The following is a 22,328-nucleotide window of genomic DNA, read 5'->3' on the forward strand; positions in this document are numbered from 1 at the left end:
CCAAGGCTCTCCACTCAACTCTGGATGTGTGGGATGCCACTTCAACCAGCCCTAAAATAAGCAGCCCTTCCCCAACATTTCCTCTCTTCTTGCCTTACTCCCCCTCTGGTAGTGAATACCATCATCTTTCAGAAAAATCAGTGTGTATTTCTTCCTCAGTCTATGTTACAAAATCTAAATTGATTGAAGTGATCAGGTCATATGCACACTTCTCTTTCCTCTGAACACACACACACATACACAGACTTAGAGATTGACATGAACAAGATATTATAATAATATAATCATAAGCTGGGGATGGTTGATCAGAATTGTGTGAAGCAGAACCCCTGAAATGGGACAAACAGAGGCCAAAGTGTCCTCCAAAGTGAGGACAGAGGCCCATGGAGTTTATGATATGCCAATGTGATCAGAACACACCTAGATAGAAGATCTGTTTACCTTAGATCAGGTAAATAACCAGTGGTTATGGACAGACTGTAGGCAGGCAGAGTTCGGGTGACAAGACAGGATGCAAAGAACAAGTCATCTTTCAAAATGTAGTTGAAAGAGTTGTTGAAAGTTGAAAAAGAGTTCAGGCTCAGGCAACAAAAGGAAAGAGTTGAAAATCCTCATTTAGGTTTGTAGGAGAGGAAATCCTTACTGGAAAAATTTGAGAATATTCTGTCTTTATTGAGAACATAATTTTGGCTGTGTCCTAGAGGGAGCCTGGTTAGGGAACAATGCTGCTGTTCCTACTATCAACAACTATTGCTATTGTTTGGGGGCATCTATCACAAATGAGATGATATAACAATTGTCATATGGGTAATTAAAGAGATGAACATAGTAATTACGTGAGTTTGGGTGGGTAGGAACTAGACCACCTGGGAGACCCAGGGAAGCCCTCAAATTGATCTAGGAAGATGAAGTAAGAATTAATCATAAGATGGGGCTTTATAGAAAGGGATTTCCAAGAAGAAGTAGCATAAGGTAGGGCACAGAGGTGAAGATATTTTTCTGAGAACTACAAAATTCTCCAATACGCAAATATAAAATTTGAGAGAGATCATACTATGGAATGAGAGAGTAGATGTAGGTAGAGATAAGACTCTGAAAGACTATACATATTGATGATTGAGTTTGAGAGGACAAGGAATGACCTTATTATATTTTTAATAAAATATACTATTAGAAAAATGTAGAAAATACTTAAAATCTGTACTGGAAACAGACTTTGTTTGGTGTATGGAGCTAGGTGAGATTATTTAACTCAGAGCTTTTTACATGACTAAATAATACTATGTAACAGATAACCTGCCATTTGTCTGGAGATATTTGCAAGGCAAATTTTTGCCTTATATTTTTCACTAGTATCTATTTCTCTGAATTTTATAATAATTTAAGGACTACAGCTCAAGAAATTGCCATTTTAAAAAATACAAAATGTTCTTAGATCTTTTTTTCTTTCTTATTTCCCTCAATGATCTTTAAATTTATTTTATTACATCACAAAATCATCTTTTTAAAATTTTTTTCTAAATTTCATTTATTTATTTGACAGAGAGAGACACACAGCAAGAGAGGGAACACAGCAGGGGGAGTTGGAGAGGGAGAAGTGGGCTTCCCGCAGAGCAGGGAGCCTGATGTGAGACTCGATCCCAGGACCCTGGGATCATGACCTGAGCTTAATGACTGAGCCACCCAGGCACCCTTAATTTTTTTATTTTTTTATTTTTTTAAGTAAGCTCTACAGTCAACGTGGGGCTTGAACTCATGACCCTGAGATCAAGAGTCGCAAACTCTGTGGACTGAGCCAGCTGGGCACCCCTAAAGTAATCTATTTGAATGAAGATTGAAATTACATTAAACATTCTCATCCATTTTCATTTGCTATGCATCTATTAAGTGCCTACTCTGAAAAACCCTGAGCAAGGTCTTGCAGATGCCCAAAGAGATATGACATAGTGTTGCCTTTATGAAGCACATATTTGAAAACAGACTGTTAAACAGAGTTTACCAAACGGTAAGACTAGCCTAGGTTTGGAAGGCTGAATTTTTTCTGAAAGTTGTGGCAGATAACAACAAAGGAATAGTCCTTGGGCATCTCTGTCCCTTTGAGTAATGATGGTGTAGGGTGCAAAATTTGCCACCCCAAAATGTGTCTTTGGGATATGAATTATTTAGGCTGATTATTTTTAAGAAACAGAAGACTCATTAAGTTTTTCTTTTTGCCTGCCTAAAAGAATTTAGATAGAGCACCTATTCTAGGAAGAGAGCTATTAACAGTAGATAACTACAGTGTAACATGAACTCAGTGTTATAGACAAGGAGGAACCTAGCAAGGTCTGTTTGTTAAAATTCCTCTCTGTGTTCCATTGTTTCCTTAAGGCCTCACAAACATTTGTTGACCAAATATTTACTCTTTTCATCTTCTTGCAAATTATCTTTCTCTCCTTTAAGGTCCCAGATCCCTACCCACTTCTCCTTAGTTCTGAAGGGCAAATAAGCCTCAATTGCTTGGCTGTCTGTAGACCTCTTATGCTTATGAAACCCCCATTTATATGTAATTAAATTTGATTTTCTACTGTCTCATGATTAATTAATGATTAATCTGTTTCTTGTCAATTTAATTATTAGACTAGCCTGAAGAATCTCAAAGGGTGGAATAAAATTTTTCACCTCCCCAACAATGAAATCTTGGGACTATAAAGTGAAGTGAATGTAGATAGGTGATGCTTGGGGAGGTGGTCTATCCATATGTTGGTGTGAATCATTCATGCCCTAACCTTGAATGTATTAGAATCCATTACTAAAGTATCTAAATGCATTACTAAAAGTATTAGTGTAAGAGCATGCCTATTTATGTATGTGCTAATAATGGCGTTTAGAGCATTATTTTCACATGTACCTGTGTGTGTATGTGTGTACATATGTGAGAAAGACATAGAGAGACAAAGATATTTTGTCTCTTGTGATGTTTGTGTGTGATAATATGACTGTCTTAGCTCATGCCCTATGCATAAGAACAACTGAGCCTACTCTGTATCAGAGATTGAGAAAACCTGTGGGGAAGACAGGGATATATTGGATCCTAGCACGCTTTTCAAGGTCCCCATACTAGTTATATTCAAGGGAGCTTCCACCCAGTATCCTTATATAACTAACAGTCAGTCTTAGTAGGCTGAGATTACTGTAGAACAGTCGTCAATATGTGTATTGTGGTTTTTCAATATAACCACCAGGGGGAGCCTTCAACTTGAAAATGGGCTTAAATTCAAACCCTCTTCTATTTCTAGCAGGTTAAGGAAGTAGATCTTCCAGCTTCATCTTCCCACATCCTCTTTATCTCCCACATAGCTCTGAAAGATGCCAACTTGTGCATTCCTCCTCTGAAGATGATCCTCTCTGTTTCATGCATACAGACAGCAGACATATCCACACCCTATAACCCACATAAAATCCTGAAACTGATGGAGACATGATATTTTTCTCTACTTTCTCATATAGTAAAGATAACCTCATAAGTTGCTAATGTTTCTTTGTGCTTTAGTCCTAGTCATATTGACCAAGGTTTAATTCCCAGTCGGACCAGACACAAAGCTAAAAGAAATTCTTCCTCAGGGTTTTCAGTTTCTCTAGACTCAGACTCAATTTGGCCAGTGGGAGAGGTGGGGGAGGGTTGTTTGTGTTGCAGAAAAAGGCTGTAGCCTTAAGCAGAATTTGCAGCTCCAAAATATGCCTCTTTGGTATAAGGATGATTTTAAGGCTAATTATTTTTAAGAAATAGGGAGACTCAGGAGGAGCTCTGAAAACCAACCAAGTAGAGGTTGTCTTTTTGTAAGAGACATTTACATTTGAAAGAAAAAAATCTCCATTTGTAAGGATGTCTCCCTGTGTGTACCAGGAAGTGGAGAATGGCTAAATCTCTAGAAACTCATCAATGGAGAAGGAAAATACCTAAACCTATATTATAAACTTACCCTTGATGACTGTACTTTTCCAATAGCTTCCCATAACTGAGCTCCCCCCCCCAACCCACTACCACATCTTTTGTCTTTAGCTGGATCTGGGATTTAAAGTGGTGTCTTGTGCCATTTTGAAGAGTACTCAGTTTTCCTGAAACATGCCATATATACAGGCGGTGTGCATGTTATTATACTTGTTTTTCTTGGGTTAATCTGCCTTTTACTATGGGAGAAGGGGGTTGGTCCTGGTCTTGAACTTTTAAGGGTAGAAAGAAACTACCCCACCCCCCCACCCTGGAAAGCTCAGCATACTTTTTTCTGATCCAAGTTTCTAGTGATCCTGGTGAGCCCAGGCCTTCCTAGATGAACTCCATTTTATAATAGGGATCTTTCAGGCTGGAAAGACCTACACATGGATTATCAAAGGGATCCTCTAGCTTGGTCTGAGCCATTGAGAAAGTTTCATGTTGGAATTTATTTTGTCTACTCCCCTCCTTTCTGGATGCCTGCATCCACGTAAGCATAGGACGTCTGGAATGTTTCCATAGAGAAAGATTCCACATCTTCCCATGGCAATCCTTTTATCAAGCTCTTCTTTCCTTATATCCTGCCTCTCCCCCGTCATTCTAAGGAGGAAACAATTTTCATCCTCATTGAAAAATTTAAAAAGTAAACTCCCCTCTGAGTACAGAGCCCTACACTGGATTCCATCTCATGACCTTGAGATCATGACCTGAGCTGAAATCAAGTGGGACATTTAACTGACCGAGCCACTCGGGTACCCCTGAAAACCTTTAAAATACTTTAAGGCAAATAATAAAAGCACACATTCATGTTAGAGTATTAGAGGAATGGAAAATATCTGGGGAACTCTTATAAAAATTCCAGTGGGAGATAAGCAAAGTCTTGGGATACAAGCAGAGAGGAGACCAATGAGACACATGTTAAGAGTATGCAATCTAGGTAACCTGAAGACTATCAAGGTATGAGTTAATTCTGACACATCAATGCATTGAAACCTATTTTCCCCAACATAGCAGTCTGGAACCATTTTCCTGAGACCAATGGATACCTCCTAAAATTATTTTGTATGTGAGGTCTTGTCAGGTATTTTGCCTAACTCTGGAACCTTCCCAGTCCCTGTACAATAATCTATATTTTGAGGCCGGGTAGAACTATTCCATTCTGAGATATTTTGCTAATTTAGTCTTCCTCATCAGGCTTCTCACCGCATTTCTCTTTTTGCTCCTTATTAATAGCATATTATCAGCTGAGCCATGATCAAGGAGGTAACATCAGTTTAACAGGATCTCAGAATTTGTGTGAATTTTTTTTTCTTTTTTTTTTTTAAGATGTTTTATTTATTTATTTGAGAGAGAAATAGAGAAAGAGAGTGTGCACAAGTGGGGGGCAGAAGCAGGGGGAAAAGAGAGAAGCAGACTCCCAGCTGAACAGGGAGCTTAATGTGAGGCTTGATCCCAGGACCCTGAGATCATGACCTAAGACAAAGGCAGCTGCTTAACTGACTGAGCTCCCCCAGGCCTCTCCCGTATGAAATATCCCAAAAAGAAAAGAATTTCTTTCTTTCTTTTCTTTTTCTTTTCTTTTTCTTTAAAGAAAAGAATTTCTTATAAAACCTTGGTGAGAGGCAGGTCCTCTCCTTTCCCTGCAAACAAATATTGAGCATCAGGGCCAGGCCGAAGATAAGCAAGAGAGATGACTAAAGAGCAAAATTTAAGGAGATGCCCATTCCCGTTGTACAAAGGCAAGGTTGGCAATTACAGGACCTGAGAGTGGGTGCCTCCCTAAATTTGCCCCATGTTGGCCCCGTTGAGTGCCTGTTATATGTAGGTGCTGAGGATATACAGTAATTAAGACATGGTCTTAGGGAGCCACATGCTCCTGGAAGGGACAGATACATCAGTAGTCAATTGCAACAGAATGGTGTAAGTGGACATAGAAATAAGATATTAAATCAGACTTGAGGTCTTACAAGAGACTTCCTAAAGGAATAACCGGATAAATCAATATATGATAAAATAGCACATTCACCAGGGAAAGAAGAAGGGGATGGGGTATGGTTTTCCAAGCACACAGCTAGCCACTGGACTCTTTTCCAATGATGATGAACTCATCCTTTTGGAAGATGGCATGAAGAAATGGATGCTCATAGGACTTTGAAATTTAGTCAGATTACTTAAGTGAATCCCACCCATGTGACAAAAAGCAAGTGACTTAACCTCTTTCAGCTTCACTCTCTTCAGCATGTTAAAAAGAAAACCAGAGGCCCAAATTGGCATCACTGAGGTTAAGGCCCTAAGTCAGTAAACTGGTTTTTAATACCTAATCTAATTTCAGTTTCATCCTTCCCCAGAAATGCAGTCTTAACTGGTCAGTCAGTAGCCGTCTGATGGGCACCAACAAGTCTGTCACATGGCCCTCTCCATTCCCTGAAGGAAGATAAGGTCAGCTGCATGACAAGATCCCCTGTTCTTTCCCCTAAGGGAAAATGACCTTGCTTGGAATGATTCTTTCTTTTCTTTTCCTTACAGCTTTCTTGCTCCACCCTCCTTCCTATAAAAACCCTCCCTTTTGTACACCACCTCCTAGGAGCTCCCCCTCTACTTGCTAGAGGGGATGCTGCCTGATTCGTGAATTATTTAATAAAGCCAATTAGATCTTCAAATTCACTTAGTTGAATTTTGGTTTTTAGGAAGTAAAATATGTAACATTCAGATAGCTATTGAAATAATAAAATGTAACAAGAAAGTGATAATTTCTGAAAAAAAAAATAGTGGTTATTGGTTTCCTGAAGTAACACAAATTGGCTCTACATATACTTTCTTACGGAGCCTGAGAATCAGAGTCAAACTCTAACTCTTTCTGTGCTGCCTCCTTTACAGTACTGTGGAAGCCTAAGGGGTAATTTTCCTTATCTGTGTCCTGCAGCGTTTATGCTAAGTAGTCAGTCGGATGGTTTAGACCTGGAGCCTTTGCCTTTCCAATAGGCAAATGAGGAAGGAGTTGGACTCTCTTCTGGTGACAATGGACCGGGCTATTGCTTTCCTTCTTTGTAAGCACACGGTATCACAGTATTGTCCAATAGACTGTGCACTACCCTTCCTCCTAGTTTTGAAGCTCAGCTTATTGGCTGACTTCAAAGTAACAGTATACTGCTTACTGGGGCCCTGCCTTTTTCCAGGATGTCTGCTGCTCCAGTTTCCTCAGTAGGCCTCTGCCAGCAGGGGCACTTTGACTCGGATCCCAAGGAACTTCACTCACCACTTGGTAACAACCATTGCCACTGACCTGTGGCCTTAGGTATTCACTTTAGGGAATGTTCTGATGTGTTCCAAGAACAATACTATTTGTTAAAGCTAGAGAATGAAAGCGTCTTTTTAGCTAAACTAAGGAAGTTCAACAGATCACACCCTTGTACCCAGAAACATGCAGGCTTACATAGAGACATTCAGAGATTTGGTAAATATCAATTTATCCAACAAATATTTAATAGGGACCTACTATACTCCAGGCACTGTATAAAGCTGGAGGATAGAGCAGTGGAGAAATGGTAAGGTATCTACCCTCAAGAGCCTCAAAGTCTCCTGAGGCATTTTTGTTACATCAACCCTGTATAGATACATTGAATACAAAGCAAAGCTGTGGAAACAGGAGAGTGGCCTTCTTAAAGCCACTCAGTAGATCAATAGCTCTTATGTGAGCTTCCTAGCATTAGCTGGTCAGACCAAGCCTCCTCTGTTTTCTGGTCTGTTCACATCTGTCTGTTTGTAATTCCAGCACATAAAGAATATCCTCTCGTCCAAAAATCAGACTACAAGCAGGAATCAGAAGACCATTCATAACCTATTTATTCTGTGGATACCAAAAGAAGGCAGAAAAAGAGATGTCACAAGCTAACCTCCAATAGAATCTACAAATGGTGACCATTTGTTGTTTTCAGTTTTGATGGGCTCTATCCAGTTCCACTCTAGCTTCAACCCAGAAGATATTTATTTTTACTGATATCTGAAGAATATTCCTCAGTTCTCTTCTAGCTTAGAAGTGTTCTTCCAAAAAGTTCAGCTGAAATTTGCCATCCATCTTCCACTAAGCTAACATTGTTTTTTTCCCAATATATCTCTACTTTGGATATGAAGAGATGAGGAATTTAGATATGCATGAGATTAGGAATTTCAGGAAATATTTAGAAAGTCTAAAAAAAATGAGAATCCAAATAGAGAAAAATAAATTTAAAAAATCATTAGATGGGATCAAGGGTAGATTGGACAACAGAGAAGTAAGAGTAACTGAACTTAAAGATGCGTCAACATAATCATCCAAACAGAAGCATTGAATGAAACACAAAGATTTTTTTTATAAAAATACCAGACTCCTAGAGTCTTTCATGTGTGCAATTAGTGTTTTAAAAGTGAAGAAGAGAGAAAAAAGAATCAAAAAGTTTTGAGGAACTATTGGCTGAAATTTCTCAAAATTAGAACATAAGGGGCACCTGGGTGGCTCAGTGGGTTAAGCCTCTGCTTTTGGCTCAGGTCATGGCCTCAGGGTCCTGGGATGGAGCCCCACATTGGACTCTCTGCTTAGCAGGGAACCTGCTTCTCCCTCTCTCTCTGCCTGCCTCTCTGCCTACTTGTGATCTCTCTCTCTCCTCAAATAAATAAATAAAATATTTAAAAAAATTGGAACATAAAAGATACCCATGAATTCAGATGCTCAGCAAATATTGAGCAAGGTCAGTCAGAGAAAACATGCAACTGAATGAATGTAGAAAAACTAAATGAATATAGAATGTAGAAATACAGAAAAATTATATAGAATATAGAAAAAATATAGAAAAAAAACAATGAATATAAAATATTACATACAAGGAAACAAGGAGAAGAATTTTTTTTTTTTTGGTATAAATGGAATTTTTTTTTTAAATTTTATTTTTTATAAACATATAATATAGTTTTATCCCCAGGGGTACAGGTCTGTGAATCACCAGGTTTACACACTTCACAGCACTCACCATAGCACATACCCTCCCCAATGTCCATAACCCCGCCCCCCTTCTCCCAACCCCCCTCCCCCCATCATCACTCAGTTTGTTTTGTGAGATTAAGAGTCACTTATGGTTTGTCTCCCTCCCAATCCCATCTTGTTTCATTTACTATTCTCTACCACCTTAACCCCCCATGTTGCATCTCCTCTCCCTCATATCAGGGAGATCATATGATAGTTGTCTTTCTCCAATTGACTTATTTCGCTAAGCATGATACCCTCTAGTTCCATCCACGTCGTCACAAATGGCAAGATTTCATTTCTTTTGATGGCTGCATAGTATTCCATTGTGTATATATACCACCTCTTCTTTATCCATTTGTCTGTTAATGGACATCTAGGTTCTTTCCATAGTTTGGCTATTGTAGACATTGCTGCTATAAACATTCAGGTGCACATGCCCCTTCGGATCACTATGTTCGTATCTTTAGGGTAAATACCCAGCAGTGCAATTGCTGGGTCATAGGGTAGTTCTATTTTCAACATTTTGAAAAAATGCTGTTTTCCAGAGTGGTTGCACCAGCTTGCATTCCCACCAACAGTGTAGGAGGGTTCCCCTTTCTCCAGATCCACGCCAGCATCTGTCATTTCCTGACTTGTTCATTTTAGCCATTTTCACTGGTGTGAGATGCTATCTCATTGTGGTTTTGATTTGTATTTCCCTGATGCCGAGTGATATGGAGCACTTTTTCATGTGTCTGTTGGCCATCTGGATGTCTTCTTTGCACAAATGTCTGTTCATGTCTTCTGCCCATTTCTTGATTGGATTATTTGTTCTTTGGGTGTTGAGTTTGCTAAGTTCTTTATAGATTTTCGACACTAGCCCTTTATCTGATATATCATTTGCAAATATCTTCTCCCATTCTGTCAGTTGTCTTTTGGTTTTGTTAACTGTTTCCTTTGCTGTGCAAAAGCTTTTGATCTTGATAAAATCCCAATAGTTCATTTTTGCCCTTGCTTCCCTTGCCTTTGGCGATGTTCCTAGGAAGATGTTGCTGTGGCTGAGGTTGAAGAGGTTGCTGCCTGTGTTCTCCTCAAGGATTTTGATGGATTCCTTTCTCACATTGAGGTCATTCATCCATTTTGAGTCTATTTTCGTGTGTGGTGTAAGGAAATGATCCAATTTCATTTTCCACATGTGGCTGTCCAATTTTCCCAACACCATTTATTGAAGAGGCTGTCTTTTTTCCATTGGACATTCTTTCCTGCTTTGTCGAAGATTAGTTGACCATAGAGTTGACAGTCTATTTCTGGGCTCTCTATTCTGTTCCATTGATCTATGTGTCCGCTTTTGTGCCAGTACCATGCTGTCTTGATGATGACAGCTTTGTAATAGAGCTTGAAGTCTGGGATTGTGATGCCACCAACTTTGGCTTTCTTTTTCAATATTGCTTTGGCTATTCGAGGTCTTTTCTGGTTCCATATAAATTTTAGGATTATTTGTTCCATTTCTTTGAAAAAAATGGATGGTACTTTGATAGGAATTGCATTAAATGTGTAGATTGCTTTAGGTAGCATAGACATTTTCACAATATTTATTCTTCCAACCCAGGAGCATGGAACATTTTTCGATTTCTTTGTGTCTTCCTCAATTTCTTTCATGAGTACTTTATAGTTTTCTGTGTATAGGTTCTTAGTCTCTTTGGTTAGGTTTATTCCTAGGTATCTTATAGTTTTGGGTGCAATTGTAAATGGGATTGACTCCTTAATTTCTCTTTCTTCTGTCTTGTTGTTGGTGTAGAGAAATGCAACTGATTTCTGTGCATTGATTTTATATCCTGACACTTTACTGAATTCCTGTACAAGTTCAAGCAGTTTTGGAGTGGAGTCTTTTGGGTTTTCCACATATAGTATCATATCATCTGCGAAGAGTGATAGTTTGACTTCTTCTTTGCCGATATGGATGCCTTTAATTTCCTTTTGTTGTCTGATTGCCGAGGCTAGGACTTCTAGTCCTATGTTGAATAGCAGTGGTGATAACGGACATCCCTGCCGTGTTCCTGACCTTAGCGAAAAAGCTTTAAGTTTTTCTCCATTGAGAATGATATTTGCGGTGGGTTTTTCATAGATGGTTTGATAATATTGAGGTATGTACCCTCTATCCCTACACTATGAAGAGTTTTGATCAGGAAGGGATGCTGTAATTTGTCAAATGCTTTTTCAGCATCTCTGGAGAGTATCATATGGTTCTTGTTCTTTCTTTTATTAATGTGTTGTATCACGTTGATTGATTTGCGGATGTTGAACCAACCTTGCAGCCCTGGAATAAATCCCACTTGGTCGTGGTGAATAATCCTTTTAATGGACTGTTGAATCCTATTGGCTAGTATTTTGGTGAGAATTTTTGCATCAGTGTTCATCAAGGATATTGGTCTGTAGTTCTCTTTTTGATGGGATCCTTGTCTGGTTTTGGGATCAAGGTGATGCTGGCCTCATCAAATGAGTTTGGAAGTTTTCCTTCCATTTCTATTTTTTGGAACAGTTTCAGGAGAATAGGAATTAGTTCTTCTTTAAATGTTTGGTAGAATTCCCCCGGGAAGCTGTCTGGCCCTGGGCTTTTGTTTGTTTGGAGATTTTTGATGACTGTTTCAATCTCCTTACTGGTTATGGATCTGTTCAGGCTTTCTATTTCTTCCTGGTTCAGTTGTGGTAGTTTATATGTCTCTAGGAATGCATCCATTTCTTCCAGACTGCCAAATTTGTTGGCATAGAGTTGCTCATAGTATGTTCTTATAATTGTCTGTATTTCCTTGGTGTTAGTTGTGATCTCTCCTCTTTCATTCATGATTTTATTTATTTGGGTCCTTTCTCTTTTCTTTTTGATAAGTCTGGCCAGGGGTTTATCGATCTTATTAATTCTTTCAAAGAACCAGCTCCTAGTTTCGTTGATTTGTTCTATTGTTTTTTTGGTTTCTATTTCATTGATTTCTGCTCTGATCTTTATGATTTCTCTTCTCCTGCTGGGTTTAGGGTTTCTTTCTTGTTCTTTCTCCAGCTCCTTTAGGTGTATGGTTAGGTTCTGTACCTGAGACCTTTCTTGTTTCTTGAGAAAGGCTTGTACCGCTATATATTTTCCTCTCAGGACTGCCTTTGTCGTGTCCCACAGATTTTGAACCGTTGTGTTTTCATTATCATTTGTTTCCATGAATTTTTTCAATCTTCTTTAATTTCCTGGTTGACCCATTCATTCTTTAGAAGGATGCTGTTTAGTCTCCATGTATTTGGGTTCTTTCCAAATTTCCTCTTGTGATTGAGTTCTAGCTTCAGAGCATTGTGGTCTGAAAATATGCAGGGAATGATCCCAATCTTTTGATACCGGTTGAGACCTGATTTAGGACCGAGAATATGATCTATTCTGGAGAATGTTCCATGTGCACTAGAGAAGAATGTGTATTCTGTTGCTTTGGGATGAAATGTTCTGAATATATCTGTGATGTCCATCTGGTCCAGTGTGTCATTTAAGGCCTTTATTTCCTTGTTGATCTTTTGCTTGGATGATCTGTCCATCTCAGTGAAGGGAGTGTTAAAGTCCCCTACTCTTATTGTATTATTGTCGATGTGTTTCTTTGATTTTGTTATTAATTGGTTTATATAGTTGGCTGCTCCTACGTTAGGGGCATAGATATTTAAAATTGTTAGATCTTCTTGTTGGACAGATCCTTTGAGTATGATATAGTGTCCTTCCTCATCTCTTCTTATAGTTATTGGCTTAAAATCTAATTGATCTGATATAAGGATTGCCACTCCTGCTTTCTTCTGATGTCCATTAGCATGGTAAATTCTTTTCCACCCCCTCACTTTAAATCTGGAGGTGTCTTCGGGTTTAAGATGAGTTTCTTGTAGGCAACATATAGATGGGTTTTGTTTTTTTATCCATTCTGATACCCTGTGTCTTTTGATTGGGGCATTTAGCCCATTAACATTCAGGGTAACTATTGACAGATATGAATTTAGTGCCATTGTATTGCCTGTAAGGTGACTGTTACTGTATATTGTCTCTGTTCCTTTCTGATCTACTACTTTTAGGGTCTCTCTTTGCTTAGAGGACCCCTTTCAATATTTCCTGTAGAGCTGGTTTGGTGTTTGCAAATTCTTTCAGTTATTGTTTGTCCTGGAAGCTTTTAATCTCTCCTTCTATTTTCAATGATAGCCTAGCTGGAAATAGTATTCTTGGCTGCATGTTTTTCTCGTTTAGTACTCTGAATATATCATGCCAGCTCTTTCTAGCCTGCCAGGTCTCTGTGGATAAGTCTGCTGCCAATCTAATATTTTTACCATTGTATGTTACAGACTTCTTTTCCCGGGCTGCTTTCAGGATCTTCTCTTTGTCACTAAGACTTGTAAATTTTACTATTAGGTGACGGGGTGTGGACCTATTCTTATTGATTTTGAGGGGGGTTCTCTGAACCTCCTGGGTTTTGATGTTTGTTCCCTTTGCCATATTGGGGCAATTATCTCCAATAATTCTCTCCAATATACCTTCTGCTCCCCTCTCTGTTTCCTCTTCTTCTGGAATCCCAATTATTCTAATGTTGTTTCGTCTTATGGTGTCACTTATCTCTTGAATTCTCCCCTCGTGGTCCAGTAGCTATTTGTCCCTCTTTTGCTCAGCTTCTTTATTCTCTGTCATTTGGTCTTCTATATCGCTAATTCTTTCTTCTGCCTCATTTATCCTAGCAGTGAGAGCCTCCATTTTTGATTGCACCTCATTAATAGCTTTTTTGATTTCAACTTGGTTAGATTTTAGTTCTTTTATTTCTCCAGAAAGGGCTTTTCTATCTCCCGAGAGGGTTTTCTCTAATATCTTCCATGGCTTTTTCGAGCCTGGCTAGAACCTTGAGAATCGTCATTCTGAACTCTAGATCTGACGTATTACCAATGTCTGTATTGATTAGGTCCCTAGCCTTTGGTACTGCCTCTTGTTCTTTTTTTTGTGGTGAATTTTTCCGCCTTGTCATTTTGTCCAGATAAGAGTATATGAAGGAGCAAGTAAAATACTAAAAGGATGGCAACAACCCCAGGAAAATATGCTTTAACCAAATAAGAAGAGATCCCAAATCATGGTGGGGGAGAAAGGGGATAAAAAGAGGTTCAGGAAAAAAAAATGAAACAATTAAAAGAAGAAAACGAATAAAGAAAAAATATAAAAATGAAAAAAATATATATATATTAGATAAACTAGTTAAAAAACGTTAAAAAAGAAAAGGCTAAAAGTTAAAAAAATTTAGCAGAAGAAGAGAAAAAAAATTGAAAAAGAAAAAAAATTAAATTAACTGCAAGACTTAAGAATCATGGGGAGAAAGCCATGAGCTCCGTGCTTTGCTTTCTCCTCCTCTGGAATTCCGCTGCTCTCCTTGGTATTGAAACTGCAGTCCTTGGTAGGTGAACTTGGTCCTGGCTGGGTTTCTTGTTGATCTTCTGGGGGAGGAGCCTGTTGTAGTGATTCTCAAGTGTCTTTGCCCCAGGCGGAGTTGCACCGCCCTTACCGGGGGCCAGGCTGAGTAATCCTCTCAGGTTCGCTTTCTGGAGCTTTTGTTCCCTGAGCGCTTTCCGTAGAGTTCCAGAGGACAGGAGTGAAGATGGCGGCCTCCCAGTCTCTGGCCTGGAGGAGCTGAGATCCCGGGGCCCCACTCCTCAGTACGCCCTCAGAGAACAGCGCCCAATTACTGCTGTCACCCTGGCCTCCGGCCGCGCTCCGAGCTGACCGAGCCTGCGACCGGTTCAAGGTAACCCCGAGTTTAGAGCTCACTCCTTGGCTCTGTCTCTGTACCCGGCTTCCCCGTTCTAAAACCTGCAAGCTCTGGGACACTCAGACCACCCCAATCCTTCTGTGACCCTGCAGGACCTGAGGCCACACTGACCCCGCATGGGCTTCACCCCAGTTAAGCCTCTGGAGCGATGTCCCTCAGCGGAACAGACTTTTAAAAGTCCTGATTTTGTGCTCCGTTGCTCCACCGCTTGCCGGGAGCCGGCCCCTCCCCCCACGGTCTATCTTCCCATCGCTTTGCATTCACTTCTCCGCCAGTCCTACCTTTCAGAAAGTGGTTGATTTTCTGTTTCTAGAATTGCTGTTCTTCTTCTCTTCAATCTCCCGTTGGATTTGTAGGTGTTTGCAATCCTTAGATAAGCTATCTAGCTGATCTCCCTCTACCTGAAGTAGTCTCAGCCTGCTACTTCTCCGCCATCTTGACTCCTCCCCCCTTGATACCTATCTTAATCAATGGAGCTGCTCTTCACTCAGATAAAATCAGAGAGGCAGATGTCATCTTCCAGTTTTCTCTCTCCTTAATCTACCACCTTCAGTGAATTTCTCCTCTTTCTATGTCATAGACTCTTTCTCCGGTCCACGGTTATGCCACACTACCGACAACATCTCATCCCATCCACATCAACACTATTTCTCACCTGGATTATTGTAATTTAGTTCTACACACTCTTCACTCACTCTTCTACCTTTTCAGCCAAGTCCTCCAAGCTTTCACCAGAGTAAACTTGTAAGAAGGATTATCTGATCATGGTCCCCTCCCTTTACCTCACACTCATCGCTCTTAGAGTGAAGTCAAAACTCCTTACGTGATTTGTAAAATCCAACATGATTAGAATCTGCTGCCAGATTCATTTTGTATCACATTTTGCCAAATTTTTCTTTTTAGCTATACTAAAATTCTTTTTGTTTGAATTCATCATATTTCTTTCTTGCCTTTGGCCTGTGCACATTTTTCCTCTCTGTTTGGAACTGAACTCTATCCTACTCACAACGACCATTTTCCTTACCTTCCTCCTTGTTCAGTTCTCTGCTGAAATCACATTTCTTTTGGGAAGTTTTCACTGATCCCAGAGATAGTCCCTGTGTGCTTCCATTAGCATGTTATCATCGATGCAGTAATGACAGTGGTATGAAAATGTATGGTTAAAAAAAAAAAAGAAAAGGAAAGAAAAGAAAATTTATGATAAATATTTTTTTTCTGATACCCATCGTACTATTCTCTGTTCATCGTGAAGCTGACGCAAAAATTCCTAAGCTCTAGGATCGACAATGGCACATGTGACCCTTGAGAAAAATAGGTATACTTGTGTCATTTAAGGTGGACAACAGGAAGGATATGCATGGATTTCTTAAACCCTGATGCTGAGGATTTGGTTGGGGGGGGATCATATAAGCAAATTCTGATATTCCACCTCTGCTGGTATCTGAGTTTCCAGTCTTCCTCCCACATCCTTTGGGGAATGCATGAATGACCTGAGGACATTGTTTAAGTGGCCCAACTACTCCCAGAAAGAGGAAAGAGATCAGGGGGTCTCCTGAGTGGCTGTAAATCTCTGGGGAAGTGATTCCTACATATATAAGCTTTCTAATGGGGCCTATGGCTATGTGAGGGAAACTAATGGCTATGTGAGGGAAACATCTAAACCTGGTCTTCAAATAGGGCAGGAACAAGTCCCTGTTACAGCAACAAGACTGGAGTGGGAGTATGCCGGGAACAGAAATATGGAATGACTCTTTTCCCTTCTGATATTATATGTAGTCAAGAGAAGCATTTAAGAAGGTTTTCCAGAGGCCTGCATAGAAGGAAGATCCCCAGCTGAGGTGAGAGACATCTACAGCACAGACATCTTCCTTTTTTTTCCAATAAGTGTATAAAAGAAACTATGCCAGATTTGGCTTTCCATCTGTGATCCTTGTTGGGTTGGCATCACCATAACCATGAGTGCTGTAAATTAAGTGTGACATTGTGTGCTTTTATCCGTTTTTCTAGGTAGTTTATAGTTTTTATTAGATCTTAATAGCATGCATGCTTACCTGTGTGTGTGTTTACACTTTAGGACTACTGTCTTAGAAAGGGCATGTGAGACTCCCTAGGAAAATTAGAAAACTCGAGACTCTGTTTCTGGCCCATTACTCTTGTACCTACAGGGTCTATTCCTCATTCCATTAATGAGGATAGGAGTAGATGAGAGATGAGGGGGAGCAGGACTCAGGGTCTCCTCTCTGGTCACCTGTGCATTTCAACTTTGTGATGGATTCTTTATTCACTATTTCCTTTTGAAGTCCACATATCCTTCCTTTCCCTTCTTTTCTCATACACCCAAGCCCCCTTTGCTTCTTTCCTTCCCCCATATCCACTGAGAGTCAAATTGTGCTCTCAGACTGAGTAGTTTGGTCCATTTCTATGGATGTCTCTGTGAGTGTGTGTGTGTTGTTGTTGTTGTTGTTGTTGTTGTTATAAGTCTAGAAATCCTATTTACCTAGAAAAACATCCTAACATGAAAATCAGGTTGGTAAATTATCTAGATGTTTTCAGCATTAGGGACCCCGTTGGGACATTCATTGGCAATACTTTGCATAAAAATGCACAATGACCAAGAACAATATAAATTCTACTGGTGTGTATTGTGTGATTCTTAAGGACAGAGACTGTGCTTATGGAATGATTTTCTCAGCAATCAACGTAGTGGGAGCCATGTGGTGTATGCTCGCTAATTCCCTGCACATTCCAAATAATAATCTTTCCACTTGTCCCAGATGATACTGAAGGATGGTGCTCCCACTGGCTGTCTATACCTTCAGGTGTACAGCATCCTTTGAGGACAGTTCATCAGATATTGATAAGACAGTTCCCCCAGAACTTTAGGAAGTCACTGAAGAAAATACATGTTCTGAGTTGGGAGCTGCCTATCAGTTTCAAGACCATAGCTTTCCTCTCTCCACCTAGACAAATTAATTATTCTGCACCTGATATAATTTCCTCAACATCTGTCAATAAACAAAGCCATATAGCCAAGCCATGTTTATGGAATTTTGCTACATAATGTAGGCTTGGGAGTATGCATGAAGGATGGTCCCAGCACTGAAGAAACTGTCTATGGTGGCCTCAGTTTGACGACAGTATCTTGTACTCCTGGTAGCCCCACACACCTGCTCCTGGACAAGTATCAAGGTTCTCTTTTCATCTTGGACATGTTTTCCCTTTATTCCAAAGGTTCAGAAATATGTCCTGGTTTTACATTCTTAGAGGTATTATAGCCTTCTCTGTATCTTGTTATTTTTCTGATGAAAACCTAGCTACAGAGGAAAATATAGCCTCCTTGTTTCAAACATTTTGTGTGTGTGTGTGTGTGTGTGCTCATAAAAACAGTGAAAGCTTATGTCCTTGTTGATCTTGGACATTTAATTACCAGTCTCTGAAGAAACCTAATTAGCTTTTAAGGAGAAGCTTACAGTCTGGAAATATGGTTTATTCATTCTGAATTCTTTTTCTTTAATAAATTAAATAAATTCAGGACCTTGTGTTTTGTTTTTTGTTTTTGTTTTTGTTTTTGTTTGGTTTATTTCTGCTATTTTCCCCTTCAGAATACATATTTCTAATTCACTACCTCTCCCAACTACCTTTCTCTTCCTCTGACATGTTGTTTTCTCACCCCTGTTTTTTAAAACTCAGGCAATTTTGATTTTATTTTTACTATACAACATTTGTACAGTAATACTAATTTAAACTTCTATATTATTTGATATGCTTTAATTTTAGGGAACTCCTTGTGTTGGTGATTTCTATCTCAGTTACTGCCATGCCATATAGATGTAACTTCAAAGCATTTTCTATTATTTTTATTATGTTCAATTAGCCAACATACAATACATCATCAGTTTTTGATATAGTGTTCAACAATTCGTTAGTTGCTTATAACACCCAGTGCCCATCACCACACGTGCCCTCCTTAATACCCATCACCCAGTCACCCCATCCTCCCACCCCCTCTCTTCCATAACCCTTAGTTTGTTTCTTGGAGTCCAGAGTTTTTCATGTTTTGTCTCCCTCTCTGATATCTTCCCATTCAGTTTTTCTTCTCTTCTCCTGTAGTCTTCCACTCTATTCTTTATGTTCCACATATGGGTGAGATCTTTTGATAATTTTTTTTTCTGCTTGACTTATTTCACTTAGCATAATCCCCTCCAGTTCCATCCATGTCAATGCAAATGCTAAGTATTCATCATTTCTGATGGATGAGTAATATTCCATTGCATATATGAACTACATCTTCTTTATCCATTCATCTGTTGAAGGGCATCTCACCTCCTTCCACAGTCTGGGTATTATGGACATTGCTGCTATGAATGTTGGGGTGCATGTACCCTTCTTTTCATTGCATCTGTATCTTTGGGGTAAATACCTAGTAGTGCAATTGCTGGGTCATATGGTAGCTCTATTTTTAACATTTTGAGGAATCCCCATCCTGTTTTCCAAAGCACTATATGTATTATATGCTGGATAATGGAACATAATAATAATAACAAAAAAGAAGTGACGTGTTGAAGAAGGAGCTAAGAGCTAAGAGGTGAGGAGCTAAGAGGTAAGAGACACTGCTCAATAGGGAGCCTGCTTCTCCCTCTCCCACTCCTCCTGCTTGTCACCCTCTCTCTTTTTGTCAAATAAATCTTAAAAAAAAAAAAAAGAGGTAAGAGGAGACAGAAAGAATCTGAACATTCAGTGAAGTCAAATGATTTTCTGACAAGACGCAGAAAGAGAACCAATGAATAAAGCAGCTATGAAAAAAAAAATTACATGAGGGCATTTGGCAGAACAAAGAAGCACCCATGTAGAAGAATCCAAAAGCATGAATCTTCAAAGATGGAGTAGATATGAAATGTTTACAGCAGTGATTCTTAGATATTACTGTATACCTGGCCCGGGATGGGTTTTAAGGAGGGCACATATTGCATGGAGCACTGGGTGTTATACACAAATAATGAATCTTGGAACACTGCATCAAAAACTAATGAAGTACTGTATGGTGATTGACATAATACAATAAAAAATAATAATTAAAAAAAGATACTACTGTACACCTGAATCACTTGGGGATCATGATCAAAGGCAAAATTTAGTTCAGTGGGTTGGAGGTAGAGTCTAAGGCCACATGTCTAACAAATCCCTGGGCTTGTTAGCTGTGGCTGGTCTCTGGCCCACACTCCTGGCAGCCAACTCTAAAAAGAGGTAACCAACTGTTGGAGCAACAAAGCAATCAAAAGTGATGGTGGTGGCCTGTGTTCCATAAAGCACCAACATTCAATTTCAGGAACAAAGGCAAGTTTTCCTAACTGAAAACTATGTATTTATCATGAGTGTGAATAGCAAGAAAGCAGCTAAGTAAGATCATTAACCACTTATACTTATTTACTTGTTATTATTTGTACTTATTTGTTATTGTTATATACTGTTACTGGAAAAATTTTAAGCATAAACACAATAATAGGACCTGATGTTATAAGAAAGATTAATGAAAATGTTTCATTTAATTTGAGAAAATTTTAACTATTAACCTAATATTTTTTTCTACTTAGGGGAAGACTAACCTTCTTTATCTCAAGTATAACCTGCAAATTCTCTATTCTTCTTCTGTAGGGAAATACTTGTGAAGTTCCATTTATCATACCAATTAATTATCTCCAAGTATGAAGATTACGATTAAGGCTTCTGTGGTATAATATCACTAAAGAATCTGAATTCCTGGGTTAAAGGTTTTTATAAAGCTGCTCTCCACCTATGGGCACACTATGTGGCCTAATACTAGCACTGCCCCCTTTTTGCTGACTGGCTTCCCTGGTCTGGAGGCTGCTCATCACTGGATCTCCATCCCCTTCTTTATAGTCTACGTCTCTGTGCTTCTTGGCAATGGTACTCTCCTCTACCTCATCAAGGATGACCACAGCCTCCATGAACCCATGTACTATTTCCTTGCCATGCTGGCAGGCACAGATCTGATGGTGACATTGACCACAATGCCTACTGTAATGGGCGTCTTATGGATGAACCACCGGGAGATAAGCCACAGAGCCTGCTTCCTGCAGGTCTACTTCATTCATTCCCTTTCCATTGTGGAATCAGGTGTCTTGCTTGTCATGGCCTATGACCGTTTTATTGCCATCCACAATCCCTTGAGATACACTTCCATTCTCACCAATATTCGGGTGGTAATGTTAGGAATGGGAGCTTTTATGAGGGGGTTTATGTCCATCATCCCTGTAATCTTGCGTCTCTTTTCATTTCCATATTGCCACTCTCATATTCTCTCCCATGCTTTCTGTCTTCATCAAGAAGTCATGAAACTGGCCTGTGCTGACATAACTTTCAATAGACTTTACCTGGTAATTTTGGTTTGTTTAACAGTCTTCTTAGATTCTCTTATCGTTCTTTTCTCCTATATCCTAATTCTTAAGACTGTCATGGGCATAGCCTCTGGTGAAGAGAGGACCAAGGCCCTCAATACTTGTATCTCCCACATCGGCTGTGTCCTCATCTTTTATGTCACTGTGATTGGTCTGTCATTCATCCACAGGTTTGGGAAGAATGTGCCACCAGGGGTCCACATTATAATGAGCTATGTCTACTTCCTCTTCCCTCCTTTAGTGAATCCGATCATCTATAGCATCAAGACCAAGCAAATTCAATATGGCATTCTCCGCCTTTTATCCAAAGATCAATTTGGAAGTTAAGTGCAGATGGTAGGGATCTGAGGTTTCTCTGAACAGAGGACCATGGAATTCCAATTCCACCAAGTCTTAAAACCTACTGTGGCAATCTCCATTTCTTCAAATGATACAATGCCATTTTGAAGCTTATGAGTTATAAGTTTATGAGTTGATTTGTTTCCTTGTTTTCCTGTGTTCTCTTCAAATTCTAAATAAAGGATAGAAGTGTTTTTATTTTCTTGGAAAAGTACAGCTCTGATATTGTGTTTTTTGTATATTCAAGTTAATTTTTATGCTAAAACACATTGACAATTTGTTGTAGCCATTTGCATGGCTTATTTTGGACTTTTCTGATCATGTCTCTTGTCATTTTCCTATCAGGGAGTTCATCATTTCCTAATTTATTTGTGGGAACTCATTATAAATGAACCCTCATGAGCCATTTATTTTGCAAATATATCCCAGTTTCTATTTGTCTTTTTATAGATAGAATTTAAAATTTTATATATAAGTTTAACTTCATTTTTATTTACTTTATTGACATTTGGGGGCCACATGTTAAAGACTTCCTTGATTCCAGGTTTTTTTTTTTTCATGTTTTCTTGTTTTTTGCATAACTTCTGTTTGGACATTCTATTTTATAAAAGGTTAATATTTGGAGAAAATTAAGAAATTTAAACCAGTCCTCATTGATTCTATTTTCAAAATAGTAACAGTAATCGGCTATTTGGTTGATATTTTAAGGCGTGAGACAGGAATGATGCTAAACAAAAATGTTTAATAGCAAACAAGTCAATACAAAATATTGTCTTACTTAAACCCAACTCACTGGGGGGGGGGGTCAAAAATCA

At 39.1% G+C, this 22,328-nt stretch overlaps 1 protein-coding gene across 1 annotated transcript; it reads left to right on the forward strand.

Moving 5' to 3' along the window:
* The first annotated feature begins 20,562 nt into the window (after positions 1-20,562).
* Positions 20,563-21,501, forward strand: LOC111159597 (olfactory receptor 51B2-like). The gene has a single exon (XM_022522135.1). The coding sequence runs from the start codon at positions 20,563-20,565 to the stop codon at positions 21,499-21,501; it is 939 nt and encodes a 312-aa protein (XP_022377843.1).
* Positions 21,502-22,328: the final 827 nt, after the last annotated feature.

This window comes from Enhydra lutris, unplaced genomic scaffold (genome assembly GCF_002288905.1).
Source record: "Enhydra lutris kenyoni isolate GAN:26980312 unplaced genomic scaffold, ASM228890v2 scaffoldscaffold68, whole genome shotgun sequence".
Classification (NCBI taxonomy): domain Eukaryota; kingdom Metazoa; phylum Chordata; class Mammalia; order Carnivora; family Mustelidae; genus Enhydra; species Enhydra lutris.

Coding starts and splice junctions, on each gene's coding strand:
- LOC111159597 (XM_022522135.1), top strand. CDS start 20,563: ATGTGGCCTAATACTAGCACTGCCCCCTTTTTGCTGACTGGCTTCCCT.